The sequence below is a fragment of the Equus caballus genome, chromosome 24 (assembly GCF_041296265.1).
Source record: "Equus caballus isolate H_3958 breed thoroughbred chromosome 24, TB-T2T, whole genome shotgun sequence".
Classification (NCBI taxonomy): domain Eukaryota; kingdom Metazoa; phylum Chordata; class Mammalia; order Perissodactyla; family Equidae; genus Equus; species Equus caballus.
Window position 1 is genome coordinate 35,685,011 of NC_091707.1, and position 15,912 is coordinate 35,700,922.

The following is a 15,912-nucleotide window of genomic DNA, read 5'->3' on the forward strand; positions in this document are numbered from 1 at the left end:
GTATTTTACCTAAAAACGTTGCCTAAAACAAAAATAAAAGAAACACTAGTGAAAAGGCAGGGCAGACTGACTTTAATAAGATATTCCCCCTTAAAATGCCAGCTAAATGACACTGGAAAATCTCTCTGATGGGCCCCTAAGAGACCCAAGGAAGAAGAAAATAAATGTACCTTCAACCAGCTCTTTACAAGCTATTTTTGTGCTCCAGTGAAGAGTCGTGTAAAAGGGATATTTATAAGGGACGTCTAGGAAGCAAGAGTTCAGTAACTTTGTAACACTAAAGCAAAATGAGTGGGAACTAGGTGTACCATGTCCTAGACACAGCCCCTATTTTGCTAGACTGGAGACAAATACCAAAGAGCTCAGCTCGGGCAACTGTCAAGCTAATGAATATCAAAGCGGACAGCCCGCCTCCCCCCATCCTGGGGATCCTGTTCTAAGGCAGCCCTTTGGCTTTTTACCTCCCTACAAGGACGCATCCAAGCATCTGAATCTACTCTCCCATACGACTACCACTTTGCTTCATCTGCAACTAGAGCAGCTTTTCTTACCACCAAGCTCTGCACAGCAAATTCCTCTCACAAGCACTGGTTATCATCCCCTTCCTAGGAGCTTAATCCTTTAATTAGTTTCAATGCCAAAAACTAGGATTTCCTGAGGACTGCCACAGGATATGCAACAAGCAGCAGCGGCGAAGGCTTAAAGTTGTGATTCAGTATAATCCAGAATTTAAAAGAACGGTTGCTAATGCACAGTCAGAAACAGACGGCCCTAAACAAACAGAAGAAAGGAGGCCAAGGGCCTGTGAAAAATTAAGGAACTAAGTTTTAAAGGGGCCAGCTACACTGGGGACAGAAAATCTTAATTTGTCCAAAGACTATCCCACTGTCCTCCTCCAGGGCTGGAACATATCACATGCTACTTTCAGACAGGACTAAAGGCATGAGGAAATACGTGTCGTGTGGTCAAGCATCCACCTTTGGAGGAAGAGGGGCAGCAAGTAAGGCAAGCACTAGGGAAGGTGAGGCATGGAATTCAACTAACAGTTTTAGAGGCAGAAGGTAAGGCAACAAACAAGAGTTTCACAAACTCATTAGTACTGAACTTTTTTAAAAAAAGGTTTATAGTGGGAAAGGCCATTTGTAGGTTATGTACTCCAAAATCTGAGATTCTGAATCAATAGGTTATAAAAAAAAAGTAAAACAAAAATAATTCCACCAGCCTCAGAAGCCTGACCACAGGTCTCTGAGTCCTCAGTTCTCTCTCTCTCCCCTAACTGGGTTCTCACGTCTACACCTACGCCTCGGATTCATTCAGCAAGGATCACTAGCTCTTTAGAAGGAAGCATCGAGGCACTGAGATTTCCAAAAACAATGAAAATTGGCAACTTAGTTTTACCACCAAACCCCTGCTCCACAAGCCAACATTTCCCTGATTTTTTCTTTTAAAAAGAAAGAGATCGTACATCTGCCTTCCAATTTCCTTTCCTTTCCCTAACTACCACATCTATCCACAGAGTTGCTTTTGGTTCTCTTTGATGTAAGCAAGCTCATAAAAAGAGATAACACTTAAATCTCTTAAAAGTTAGCTGCCATTATTAACTGAGGTTTTCTTTAAAATGCCTACTCTAGGGCCTTGTCCACCAAGACTCAGTGGTCTGATGGGGCAGACTAGAATCCTCGTTTTTTAACAATCTCTACAGCAACCCTGGCTGCAGATTAAAATCATCTGTAGGTGCTTTTAAATAATACCCTGCAGGCGCCTCACCCCCCGATAGGCACTGGGTCTGCAAGGGGGCCCCGACATCGGCATTATTACTAATTTTTAAGTTTTCCTGTGTGTAAGCAGAGTTAGGAACCACCATACTAAAAGTATTTCTGATGTAGATGTTTCATGGGCAGAGTGTGAGAACAGGGGCTTAAAAGAGTACAAATTAATGAAGTCCTCTGAACCTCATTCCACTGCCAAGGACACGGCAGGCAGGTACCAATATTCAGGTAATTAGAAAAACCATAGGTGACAATTGTTTTAATCAATTCAGAAAGCTCTCAAATTTGGCACGCCATCAGAAAGGTATTGGGTTCTTAATTCAGAACAGAGTCCATCTATCTTGTCATTTGTTTATACATATTAAGTATTCTTGCAGCAATAAATTGCAATAAAGTTGATGAAAAGCTAGGGTCAAGTCTCCTAGACAAAGATGTCAGAAATAATTCTGAGGGAAAAAAGCAATTCCAACCATGTTAAGGTTTAGAAAGTTATTCTTCAACAAGCAAAACAGAATCTGGGCTATAAAAGTCACAAATTAGAAGTGATGGGAAGAACAGGCTGAAGTAATGGTCATCCGTCTCAGCTAAACAGTAACTGAACAAATCGAACTGCGGAAAAAACCTTTACAATTAATTTTATTATGAAATAAAACTAAGGTAATTCACCCACTTCAATCTTAAAAAAAAAAAAAGTAACCTGACTCACAGTACTTTAATTAAGAGTTTAGTTTCCTTTCTATTATCTTACCACATCTTCTCCAAAATAGTCAAGGCTCCTTTCCTGTCCCAGGGGAACATACGCAGACTCCTTATTTATGTTTTGTATTAAGAACAACATTCTACTAAATGAACAAGTCTACATTTGTTCAAAGCTGAGCTTCCAGCCTGCTGCCTGTGGGCATCTTAACAGCCAGCTTCAAACAAACTGAAACAAGACACAAAAGGAGCGACCACTCTTGTTGCAAGAAACGGTCAATCGCATTTGGATTCGGAAGGGAGATGGGAATGGAAGAAGAAACAGACCACACCACCCAAGTTCTTGAGTATTCAGAATAGATTTCTGAAGCAGAGAGGGAGTTGGAAACAGATAGGTAAATGCCCAAAGGGCTTTCTTTCATCTGTAGGGCTGATTACTCACAACTAAACTTACCTGTTTTTTTTTTTTAAATTAGCAGACCAGAAGTAAGAAAATTAGAAATAGGTTATAAAATAGTCCATTTTAATAAAATATAAAGTATCATTAATGCAACTTCAGAACCACACTATTCGGAGACAACATTCTGAGAAAACTTGTCCCGTTTATGAGCTCAAGTTTCTCCACCTGTAAAGTGGTCACATTGCTTGCTAATTTCAGAAGGCTTAAACCATTGGTTAAAATGCCCTTTGTGTTAGATAATGAAGAGGCTACTTTACAAAAGGAAAATCTTTTTCTTTGATTGCTGGTGATTTACTAGAGTGATATTGATACCGACCCTGATATCAGTTTCCCCACATTAAACCCAGCATATATGGGGTTAAAACCAAAACCCTCATTCCCTGCTTACTCTTTGACTTCCTGGCTCCAGAATCTACTATCCTCCATGGAGACAGACACCGACAAGGACAAGCACCTGGATTATCTCCTCCCCGCAAAGAGATACAGGCTGGTGGGAAAGCTGCTGACCAGCAAGGTCAGGGGCTGCCTCCTCTCTGCAAGTAGTCTCAAGGCCAAAGACAGGCTGGTGGGAAAACTCCAACCACCAAGGCCATATGCTCCCCCTCCCCTACCTAAAACCCCAAATAAAAACCCTTCCTTTTAGCTCTTTGGGGAGTTTTCGATTTCAGCGTTAGCTGCCCTCTCTCCTTGCTCAGCGCTGTGCAAAAATAAAATTCCTACTTTCTTCCACCACACCCGGTGTCAGAGATTGGCTTGCTGCGCAACGGGTGAGCGAACTCACTTCAGGTTTGGTAACAATATCTTCTATAGAAAAAATCCACTTAGAAAGATTGATAAGGAACGTAAGATCTGCATTTGCTTCAAATAATTAGCTGGCTTTAAGGGAGTTTAAGGTTTTGGGGGGTGGGGGAGGGAGGAGGTTTTTCAGGGAGAAGGAAGGAGGAAACTGAGAAACAAGAAGCCGAACAAAGCGGGAATTTCTCCCTCCTGGAATCCTACTCCCACCTCTAGACTCACATTTTTCAAAGGCAAGGATCATGCATTGTTCAACTCTGCGCTCTGCAACAGCACAGACACCACAGGATACAGAGTAGATGCCTGATAAAAGCGTGATAAATGCAGAAACAAATATTTTTTAATGGTGGTGTATGTACTAAGTTGGAGGGATCTGGTCTGACTCCACGTCAGATACACTGCTGAACTGTACTGTGGCTGAGAATAAAAGTGAGCACTAGAAAACCTGATTTTTATTTAGATGAATTTCTAATAGTGAAGTAAATTACATACAAGCAGATAAATAATAATGAAGAAAAAAGTGGAACGCAAACACTCTTGGGCTCACAAAGCATAGGGCTTGGAGAGAGTGGTACCCAGGCACTGGCCAAACATAACAAGTCGATGTTCAAAGCTGTCAGCCCCCAGCAGAGAAGCAGGAAATTCTCTGTTTATGACTCCCCCCCTCACTTAAAGACTTTGTTGTCTTTAACAGATCTGCCCCCCTCAGTATGGAAATCCGGGACTGCTTTTTTTAAAAAAAGTTTCTCAGTTCTCCTAAATTAGTTTTTGACAGTTCCTGGGATTCTCAAAGTGACTGATCATTTTACACCTCATTAACAAGTCTGTTACAGGAATTAATTCAAATGAGCCAACCCTAATTTTAATTAAACCTCGATCTGCCCAAGGTATTCGTTTTTTTCTCCTACACCAACAGCCACCTGAATGGGCCCAGTTCCTTCAAAACTAAGAAGTACAAAAAGCACAGTTTTCTACACAGAAAGTTATTTCTGTCATCATTTTAAAATTTATCTAGTAAAATGTACCTATCTAGTTAATTTTGGTCCATGATTTGGCCATTCTGGCTTAACATTCAACTATACAAGTGATGTACTTTAAGAACATTCTCTGCTGATTTTCTAATATTTCTGGATCATGTGTACATTCAATCATTCAGCAAATTTATCAAAAGGCTACTAGATGTCAGAAACTATACTGGGTGCTATGCAATACGTTAAAACTACATCTTTGGCAAGAAATAAAATACATCAAAGCACAGTGAAAAATGGAAAAGCACAACTTTAGTTACTTTGGTCAGACATTCTGCTTTGATTCATAAACAGATCTTACAGCTAAATTTCCATTACTGGACGTGGATTAGTGGTGTGTGAAGTAAAAGCAGAATTTCAAAGGTCTAGTGGAATTTGTCAGAATTTCCTAGGTCTCATTTGTCCTACTCACCAGCCTGTTCTAACTCAGTATGTCCACTCGAGGTACAAGCACACTGGCAGCACAATTCCCACCTACTAGTACCTGTTTTTGGTTCCCAGGTAAGATGTCTCTCAATATCTACTTATCAATCGCGTCACATGTCCCTCTCTTCTCTGGGAAAAGGATAGGAATGGAGGGAAAATGTGGGAAAGGCTGGGAGGAAGAAGGAAGGAGTGCTCGCAAAGTGGGATAGGGGATGGATCCCAACTTCCCTTGCAGGCTGCAGCTTTTAGAGCAACATGTCTTCCCACAAATAAGATGAAAACATTTATTAATAATCAACCACATACTATTTGTCTATTTGTTTAAGCCTTACTGCCCAATAATACTGCCTATTAACCGAAAGTTCATTTTTGGTAAAGTCTCCACCTTTCTGCAACAGCATCATTCTAATACTTTATTACATTTCATCCTTGTATTACCAAAAATGTTTGCTAAAGGGAAAAATAAAGTGTTAATACTAATACAGAGGGGCCGGCCTGGTGGCCCAGCTATTAAGTTCGCACATTCCACCCCACCAGCTGGGGGCTTGCCGGTTCAGATCCCAGGTTCGGACCTATGCACAGCTTGGCAAGCCATGCTGTGGCAGGCCTCCCACATATAAAGTAGAGGAAGATGGGCACAGATGTTAGCTCAGGGCCAGTCTTCCTCAGCAAAAAAAGAGGAGGATTGGCAGCAGATGTTAGCTCTGGGCTAACCTTTCTCAAAAAAAAAAAAAAGATACACAGGACTCAGAAACTGAATTCATTCAAGACAAAAACAAAAATTATCAGACATGCTGAATGTAGCAATAATAAACCTTTTATACTCATTAGAATTATGCTATAGCTACATGATGAGTTATGAAGAAAAAATAAAAATCAAGTAACATGAAATACTTGAGATAGTCAAAATTATAATGAAAAGGTAAGGCTTAATTAGAGATTTCATTATATGTTTAGTATTTTAGGACTGGACACCAATGATAACATCTAGCATCTAAGTCTAGTGATTGACTTGCGTACATAGTTTGAAGAAAAACAATTTTTTTAAAAGATTTCATTTACTTCCTTTTTCTCCCCAAAGCCCCCAGGAACACAGCTGTACAGTCTTAGTTGTGGGTCCTTCTAGTTGTGGAAAGTGGGTTGCTGCCTCAGCGTGGCTTGATGGGTGGTGCCATGTCCGCACCCAGGATCTGAAATGGTGAAACCCTGGGCCACGGAAGCGGAGCGTGTGAACTTAACCACTCAGCCATGGGGCTGGCCCCTGAAGAAAACATTGTGTTCAAACATTACACACTGGCTCTGTGAGACAAAATTATAAATTAGTGATATTATAAAGTTGTGACATATGGCTTTTGGAGGAAAAAAAGTATTAGCACAAAGGTGTCATAAAAGACACAGCATTTCAGTTGGCCCTTGAAGAATGAACAGCTGGGGCACAGGAGGATAAGCATTCTGTCAGAGGGACCAAACTGGTTTCAGTAAAGGTACGTGGGAGGTACAGAAAAAGATGGGTGAAGCTAAAATCAAACTCTAGAGGATCTTAAACATCTCAAAAAGAATTTAGACGTTATTCTCTAAGCAACTCAGAGTTACTGAAGATTGTTCTTTTCTATTTCTGCATCTTTAAACAGACAATGACAAACAGAGCTGTACGTAAGAAGACTGACAAGTGGTTGAGTATAGGAAAGGCTGGAGCAAGAACAAGGCAGTTAGGAGTTGGTGCAATAGTTTGAGCAATAGGTAATGAGGGCCTGAAATAGTAAGGTGGCAGTGGGAATAAGCAGAAGTGTGAGGCAGAATCAACAAAAGCTGACTTATTTACGGGGAAAGTGGACTTCAGATTTCAGACCTCACTAACTTGATAGTGATATATTTAGCTGAGAATACAAAGAGAGGATGCAATGAGAAAAATGGGGCATAACTTCTGCGATGTTCCTGTTAAAGACACATATCCTAAATCTTAATCATGAGGAAACACTAAGTCAACCCAAATTACGGAAAATTCTATCAAGTAACTGTCCTGTAATCGTTAAAAGTGTCAACATCATGAAAGTCAAAGAAAGACTGAGGAACTGTAACTGACGACTAAGGAGACGTGACAACTATATGCAACACGTAATTCTGAACCACATCCACATCATTGGGACACTGGCAAAACCTGAATGGGGTCTGAGGAATAGATAATAATAAGGTATCAATATTAGTTATTGAAATAATTAATATGTTTATATAAGTTAATTAAATAGTGTATTAGACTCAATGTCTTTCTCTGGATGGTTGTATTGTGATTATGCATTTGGGAGGATGAAGATTCTGATCAGCAACTTACTTTCAAATGGTTCAGGAAAAAAAGTTCTTTGTGCTATATGTCCATCTTTTCTGTCAATTTGTGATTGTTTTATAATAAGAAAAAAGATTTAAAAATATGCTCAGAAATATTAACTCTGCCACATGACTATAGCTCTACCTCATGGAATTCAGCAACAGACATTCAAAATTACTGATTTTTTCATAACTTTTAGTTCTCGTCCCCTGCCCCCAGCTCCTTAACGCCAGGGGGGAAAAGCAAGAACACCCAGGAAGATTAGAACGCTCAAATTTTCCATTTTTTCCAGAAGTCGCAGGAAGTTTCATAAAGTGAACACAATATGTACATTTAAAAATAAAACACATCTGAAAGATGATCTCTGTACAGCAACAAGAGACCTGCACTGCGAACCAACCAGGGTCCACAGTAAGCCAAGAAAGAAGAAAGACAGACACACTTGAGCAGAGGTAATATATGAACTCCTTAAGTTCCTAAATCAGTCTCAAAGATGAAATTCCGAATAAAAGCCTCAAATTTACAATCACATATAAAATGCGAAAAACTCTAAGAACAGAGCAGCTTAGAGAAGAGAGATGTAAACTCATGATCTTAAAAAGAATGCATCTTTCAACTACATCATCTCCAGAAAAGTAAAGCTGAGTACCAAATAGGATAGTGTGTGGTAATGAGATCAGAGCTGTATATCGGAGTGCACGTGCTCAAGGGTAAAAACAAAACAAAAAAACGCTTTGCTGACCATAGCTTATCTAAAGCCTCTAGTCCTAGAGTTCTCTGAATTATCTGAAACTGACATAGGGAGAGAAGGAGAAAAAAGGAAATTAAGCTCCTGGTGACTCTTCACTGTCTTTAGTACCATGTGCAATGGAATGTGTTGGTTTAGCATCCTGTTTGGTAAGAGCAAGGCGTCTGGAGTGGTCCCAAGGAGGGACTGCTCGTGGTGACGCAAGTTCACACTCAGAGAAGCAAACACGTGAGCACAACGATTATATTCTGCATAAAGGGAGAAATACTATGCCAAAAATGAACTCATTCAAATAAATGTTTAATATTTGTATGTCCAGTAACAGCAATCAGAAAGTTAGAGTGTAAGGGCAGGAAAAGAAAATCAGCTTATTATTTCTAATATTCCTTTAAACCAACATAAAACCTAGGACCAAGCACTTACATTGCATGTCTTTTTTCCTTCAGTATGAAACAGAAATTGTATGTGAGATACTTAACCACAACGTGGAGACAGAGTCCTCCAATTTACAAATTCAGTACCATTCTGTAACAGTCCCTTCTGTTCACATATGGGTTACCTGTCGTGTCCCCCATTCCCAATTCACAGCACTGCCAAAACTCAATGGAAGACAGAAATATTGGCATAGCTCTTATGCAAGTCTGATTCTTCCCAAATTTCTTCAAAATATAAAAATTGAAAGAATGTGCGGTTTTTAAATTTACAGATCTAGAAAGGCTAGATAATCCAAGATGAAACTGAAAAGAGTAATGTCCCTAAAGTACAGCATATACACATACAAATATAACCAGGCAAAAAGCCATGCAAAAATTAATTAATGGATTAATTAATATAAAGTAGAAGAAAATAGCAAACACCTGTAGAACATATATTTGACTCTGAGTTAAGAAAAGATTTTTTAAGGCACAAAACATTGTCCATCCAGGAAAAGACTGATAAATTCTACTACATTATAAAGGAAAACTTTTTATAAAACAAAACACCATAAATAAGATTAAAAGAAAAGCTGTTTCTCTCAGTTTGAGAGAAAAAACTAATAAATAATTATTATCCAGAATACATGAAGAACTCCTAAAAATACCCATATAAACAGATGGCCCAATCTGACTAGTAATCAGGAAAATGCAAATAAAAACTACAACGAGATACTGTTTCACACACATCATATTGGCAGAGATCAAAAGGGTCAACAGTATCTTTTAATATCCTTAGGCACGGAAATGAGTAAACTATAACTTTCATACTAGTACGAGAGAGTAAACTGGCATAAGCACTTTTTTTTTTTTTGAGGAAGATTAGCCCTGAGCTAACATCTGCCACCAATCCTCCTCTTTTTGCTGAGGAAGACTGGCCCTGAGCTGACATCTGTGCCCATCTTCCTCCACTTTACATGTGGGACACCTGCCACTGCATGGCTTGACAAGCAGTGCCATGTCCCCACCAGGGATCCAAATCGGCAAACCCCAGGCCACTGAAGCAGAGCACACAAACTTAACCACTACGCTGCCGGGCTGGCCCCTGGCATAAGCACTTCTGAAAGAATCCGGCAACCTCTAAAGAGGCCCACCAATGTCGAGGCCGGGGTGTGCCCTGGAAAATCTGACACACATGCAAAAGAGGCAGGTACAAAGATTGTTGCTGCAGTACGACAGAACAGCTAAAAAGAGCTCACAATCTAATGTCCACCGACACAGTAATGAACAAAAAGCTGTGGTAATACCGTGTGGAGCACTACACAACAGTGAAAACGAACAAACAAGGACCTGACCCTCAACAGGCTTAACTCGGACAAAGCAAGCAAATACAGCAGGCTGTAGAAAGAGTCCCACAATATGACCAACTTATATAGCACTTAAACACACAAAACAATACTGGAATACCAGTCCTCATTACTGGAATCCAGTCTGTTCCTAAAACTGTGTTAGAGTGTGCATTTTCAGGTAGAAGAGTCTATATTACATTAAAAATTGGACAAAAAGTGGGGCCAGGCCTGGTGGTGTAGTGGTTAAGTTCGGCATGCTCCAGTTTGGCTGCCTGGGTTCAGTTCCTGGGCACTGACCTACACCACCTGTGGCCATGCTAGGGCGGCAACCTACGTACAAAATACAGGAAGATTGGCACAGATGTTACTCAGGGTGAATCTTCCTCAGAAAACAAAAAAGGAAAGCAAAGACAAGAAAAGAAAAAGAAAGAAAGAATTGGGAAAAAAATGTGTTCCTGGATCATTCAAAACTCCAGTTTTCCCCTAAGCTACTAAAAAAAAATCTACATAATAGTCTACTAAAAATTTCTGTGAAATATAAAGTATCCAAAACACCAATTCCTATTTCAGCCCTTAAGAAATTTGGGCACATTTCCATGCAGCACTCAATGATACCACACAGTACGAAATCCATCGTATTTCTCACTTTTGCACCTGTTTGTCTCAACGAGGGTTAAGCACTCCAATACAGTGTTCAAATGCAGGGACTTCCTGGTCCTCTCAGGCTCACCTACTTTCTTCAGGGGCTTTTCCACATGTCACAGGACATCTGCATTAGTGATGCGGGGAAGATGACTGAGCTATTGCACAGCACATTTAAACAATGCAGGTGCACAAGCGACACGGCCCAATCAGGAAAACAGCTGAAACATGACTGAAGCCACCCTACAGCGAGCCCAGACTCAGGCGCAGCTGAAAACATTTTTGGTGGTGTGCACGAGGATTTATTATAGTGGGTTTTGATTCAGATGGTTAAATCTCATGAGCATTTCTGCAAGTCATTACACAAATAGATAGCGAGCCTTCAAACAGCGGGGGTACTCATAGGACACATCATTTATGAATACATTCATAGTAAAAGCACAAAAGCACAGAAGGAGACAGTTTCAGGACAGGCATTATCTCTGGGGAAAGGGTGAGAGAAACCAAACCAGGAAGGGATGCTAAAGAAGTTTTAGCTACCTGTTCTTTTAAAGTGAGATAAATAGGGTAAAATATTAACATCATTAAAATATGGGATCATGGGTACATTATTTTCCATACCTTTTCATGAAATCTAAAGGACCAATAAAATTCCTAACCTACCGGAAACAGGCCACAAGCCTGCCAATAACAAGCTGCCCACAGAAACTAGTCAAGAATTTGAACTTGCTACGAGGACAGGGCAAGAGAACCAGTGTGAACGTGTTTTCCTGTCAACCTAATACCCTTACAGGACAAGAATGCCTCCTGTCAGAACCTCCGCCCTCCACACAAGCTCTGCCCTCACAGCCCACTCGCCCCGGGGCCTCCATCACGCCACCGTGGCCTCCCTGTATTCCTGAACAGAGACGCCTCCAGCTCAGGGCCTTCTATCCCTGCATTTCAGGTTAACCTCCTCACCACCTGCACGGCCTTGCTAAAATCTGACCTTCTCGATGACCACCCTATTTAAAATTGCAAACTGGGTCCCCAGAACTCCTCGGCGCCCACCTTTCCTGCTTAACTTTCTCCTGGAGTACTTACCACTTTCTAGCACGCTGTGTCATTTACTTCCCTCATGAGAAAGCCCATAAGGCAGGAATCCGGGGTGTGTTTTATTCTTGGATGAATCACAAGTACCTAGAAACAGCACCTGGCACACCAATAGCAGGCACTCAAGTATCTGGTGAATGATTAATAAAACTTTAAGTTTTTTACGCTACAGTACTCTCTGGGCCTAACGCAACAACCCACTCTGCTTCGCATCCGCAAGATCCCCAAGTACATACTTCACTCAGATGACCTGCTGCGATGCCCATTTCCTGTGGATTGTGATTCAGAGTCTAAACCATCGTGAGATACACAATGTCTGTGGAATCCTGGACATAAGAGATTAAGTTTCTCCTAAGGAAGGCCATTTCTATTATAAAATCACAATCAGGTAATCAGTTGCAGACACCTCTTTTTAAAGGTCACCTTGAGGCACACTCAAAAGGCTGCTGCCTGGTTCCCATCTTTTTTTCTACAAGGACAATAAAAATATGCATTCCGTTACACCATAAAAATAAGCACTACCTTAACACACTCAAATCTAAAAGAAATCAGGCCAAATTTAATTAAGATCAGATAGCAGGTTTTATGAGAAATGGTATTTATCTCTACTTTTGGTTAGTTTTTTATCTTCTCTTTTGGCAGAGAAACAATGTACCCAACAGAAGTTGGGTACTAACTTCTAACTAACTAAAAGTTTTAGGGAGTAAGTTTTAATGGATTTTTTTAAAGATTTTATTTTCCTCCTTCTCCCCAAAGCCCCCCAGTACTTAGTTGTGTATTTTAGTTGTAGGTCCTTCTAGTTGTGGCATGTGGGAAGCCACCTCAGCATGGCTTGATGAGCAGTGCTAGGTCCAAGCCCAGGATCCAAACAGGTGAAACCCTGGGCCACCGAAACAGAGTGTGCGAACTTAACCACTTGGCCATGGGGCTGGCCCCAGGGACTAATTTTTTAAATATATTATTTAGGGGCTGGCCCAGTGGCATAGTGGTTAAGTTCACATCCTCTGCTTCGGTAGCCCAGAATTCACCGGTTTGGATACTGAGCACAGACCTACAAACTGCTCATCAGGCCATGCTTAGGCAGCATCCTATACAGAAGAACTAGAAGGACTTACAACTAGGATATACAACTATGTACTGGGGCTTTGGGGAGAAAAAACAAAAGAGGAAGATTGGCAACAGATGTTAGCTCAGGGCCAATCTTCCTCACCAAAAAAGAAAAAAACCAAATAAATAAAATAAATTATTTAAAAGCTGGTAGTGGCAAGTTTTAAAAAGGGGCACAAATTCTTTGACCCACCTCCCATTTGAGGTGGAGTCTGATTCTCTACGCCCTGCCATCTGGGCTGGCCTTAGCAACCCACTGATTAACAAGAGATCAGAAAAGACGGTGAGGCTTCAGCAGGTTCTTTGGTACTGTGTGCTCTCTGAAGCGTCCTCTCTTTATACCCATGCTATGGGGAGCCCGTGCTACATGGGGAGGACACCCCAAGGGGCTCTGGTCAACAGCCTCAGCCGAGCCCAGCCTCCCAAGTCACTCCAGTCCAGGTGACCTGCGAGTGAAGAAGCCCCCAGATGATCCCGGTCCCCAGCCATCCGAGTACTTCCCCGGCTGCTAGGGTCTTCCAAGCTCAAGCCCCGGATATCGTGGAGCAAAGACAAGCCATCCCTGCTGTGCCCTGACCGAATTCCTGACCCGCAGAATCTGTGAGCATAATAAGATGGCTGTTGCTTCCCGCCGCTAAGCTGAGGGGGTGGCTAGAGAGGCAACAGATAACTGGAAAACGAGTCCTAAGCCAAAGCCTGGGTCTAGTTTCCACATTTCCCTTTCTCATCGCCAGCAGAGCCCAGACAGCATTATTAGTACAGGTAAGTCGTCTCCCCAGGGGGCATGCGTCACTCAGACCCGAGCTCTAGGACAGGGCAAAGAATGAGTCAGGTAACTCTGCCAGCTGTTGGCCACTGGCTCCTTAGTTACCTCAGTCTGCGTGCTGGGTCAACAAGGCTGGCGCACCTGGTACGGTACCAGGTAAATGCTGGCTACCCATAGCTGCATCTATTCCAGACCACAGCACACTATTTCCAGTAGCGCCGTACAGGAAGGAGAGACCATGCTGAGCTGCTGTGACAGGGAGCTGCTCACAAGGCTCCACACTGTGTGCACGTTAATGAAATATTTTCTCCCCAGAGGAATCAATTTATGAAACTGAAAATGACCAACGCTTCCAAAATCTATTTCCAAAAATCTCTCTCTAGAGATAACAAGGATATATCAAGATCAGAAAAAATATTAAGGTACAATTCTGATTCATTAAAACAGGCTTAAATCAATAAAAATCAGATATACCACTTCCTTCTTGTTTTTCGATGCAAACCATATCAATCTTACCACAAAATACTATATAACTGAAGAGTGGAGAGCTGAAGGCCGATAATGTGAAATCTTTTATAAGAGTAAAGCTGATTTTAGAAGCATTAAAAAAACAACAAGTAAAATTAACATATATCTCATACTCACAATGGAAATACTTTTAAAAGTGAAAAAACAAAACCACCCAATTGCTCCCCTTTTATTGTAACTCTTCTGCGTTCAACACTGCCCTCTAGTGTCAAATATCAGAAAGCGAACATCACACTTTAGTGCTCATTTTAGTATGCTCAAGTTAGGGCATCTAGTTTGCACTACAAATCCCACCACAGACAGAATAAACAGAGTCAGGATGACCTTTATTATCTAGCGCATGTTAAATTAGAAACTCTTTTAAAAGGTATTAAATCAAGGACACTAATTCATGGAAATAGCTTTTAAATACTATAGGAATGAAACCTCACTACACAGTGAGTTAACAGCTTCACATAAAATCGCGCAATTTAAGAAAGACCCTGAAGCCTTGTTACCTGAGACTAATGAGGCCAGGAAGGATAGCGAGATTAAAGCCTCACCATCTGTAGACAAGAAAGTGCAAGAGGAAGTGAGCTGGGCTTGTTCTCTTGGCACGTGTATAAAGACACCAAAAAGTGTTCATGGAAAACAAGGCCTCACACACCTGCCAGCTCTGCCCATTAGCCTACCAGACTCCTCATTTTAGGAAAAAAAGCTCACAAAAATGAGCACGTTTGGTTGCTAAGCTCAGGAAATTTTCCAAGAAAAGAAAGACTTACCAAGGGTGGTGCCATCCTGCCCCATGATGCACTTCATAGAGGTGACAATCTGCTCCACCACAGGTGGTGACAGTGATGTGGCGTACACGGCACTATGAGAATGTGTTCGCAGATAGTCAATCAGCTCCTGGGGAGTTCACAGAAGAAGTCGTTAAAGCCAGTGCCGGCATTCACGGGCAACGTCACTGCCTTTCTTCCAGGTGAAAGCGGACTCCTCCCTTCAACAGCACTGGAACAGGACGCTAACCAGAGCCACAAGGTCAACCACCACGATCAGAGCACACTGTCAGCCACTGGCTCAGACACATGGCAACATCCTCAGGCTTTGGTTTGTTTTTTAAACACAGCACAACATAGAAGAAAGAAAAACTAGTCTTAAAGAAACCTTCTAAATTTGGAGAACATATCATTTAATGTTATAAATAGATCTACAGTGTTGAATTAAACAAGAAAGTGTTCGCATTGCTTTCAGATACATGATTGACTTCTGAGTATTACAGAAAACAGCATCTGTAAAGCCCATCCCTTCATTCCTGAATAAGAGAAAGTTCTCTAACACCAATTTTAAAGGCATTAGATATCCTCCAGATACACAGAGACTTATCAAATGATACAAATGTGGCAGACATTTGCAGGGTCTTTCATGAACACTAAAGCCATCTCACTGAATGAGGAAAAACCTTCTCTGCCAGGTACAAGGATTTCAAGACAATCAGTTGTATATCCCTATTCTCTAATACATTTTAACTTCACTGAACCTTTAAATACAGTGTGCACACAAAAAAGCCTATGTACCCGAACCACATAAGGAGACACAAAACGTGGCTATAAAACAATGTGTCACTTCAAAACTACTAAAAATTGTACAAAAACCACAAAAGCATAAAAATATTCTACACCTAAATGATCTCTCAGAGTATTATTTTTCTATCCTTTGGTTTAGCAACAAATCCTACCAAAAAGCAATCAACTCTCCAAAGTGAATCTGGTCCCATTAACAAAAATTTAA

General features: G+C 41.1%; 1 protein-coding gene across 3 annotated transcripts in view; it reads right to left on the bottom strand.

The window, feature by feature from the left end:
• SPTLC2 (serine palmitoyltransferase long chain base subunit 2) overlaps positions 1–15,912 on the bottom strand; it is a 101,863-nt gene that overhangs the window by 35,981 nt on the left and 49,970 nt on the right. For all 3 annotated transcript variants that reach the window (XM_023628188.2, XM_023628186.2, XM_023628189.2), the window contains exon 9: positions 14,904–15,030. In XM_023628188.2, coding sequence (XP_023483956.1) covers positions 14,904–15,030 — 127 coding nt within the window. The remainder of the gene's footprint in view (positions 1–14,903; positions 15,031–15,912) is intronic.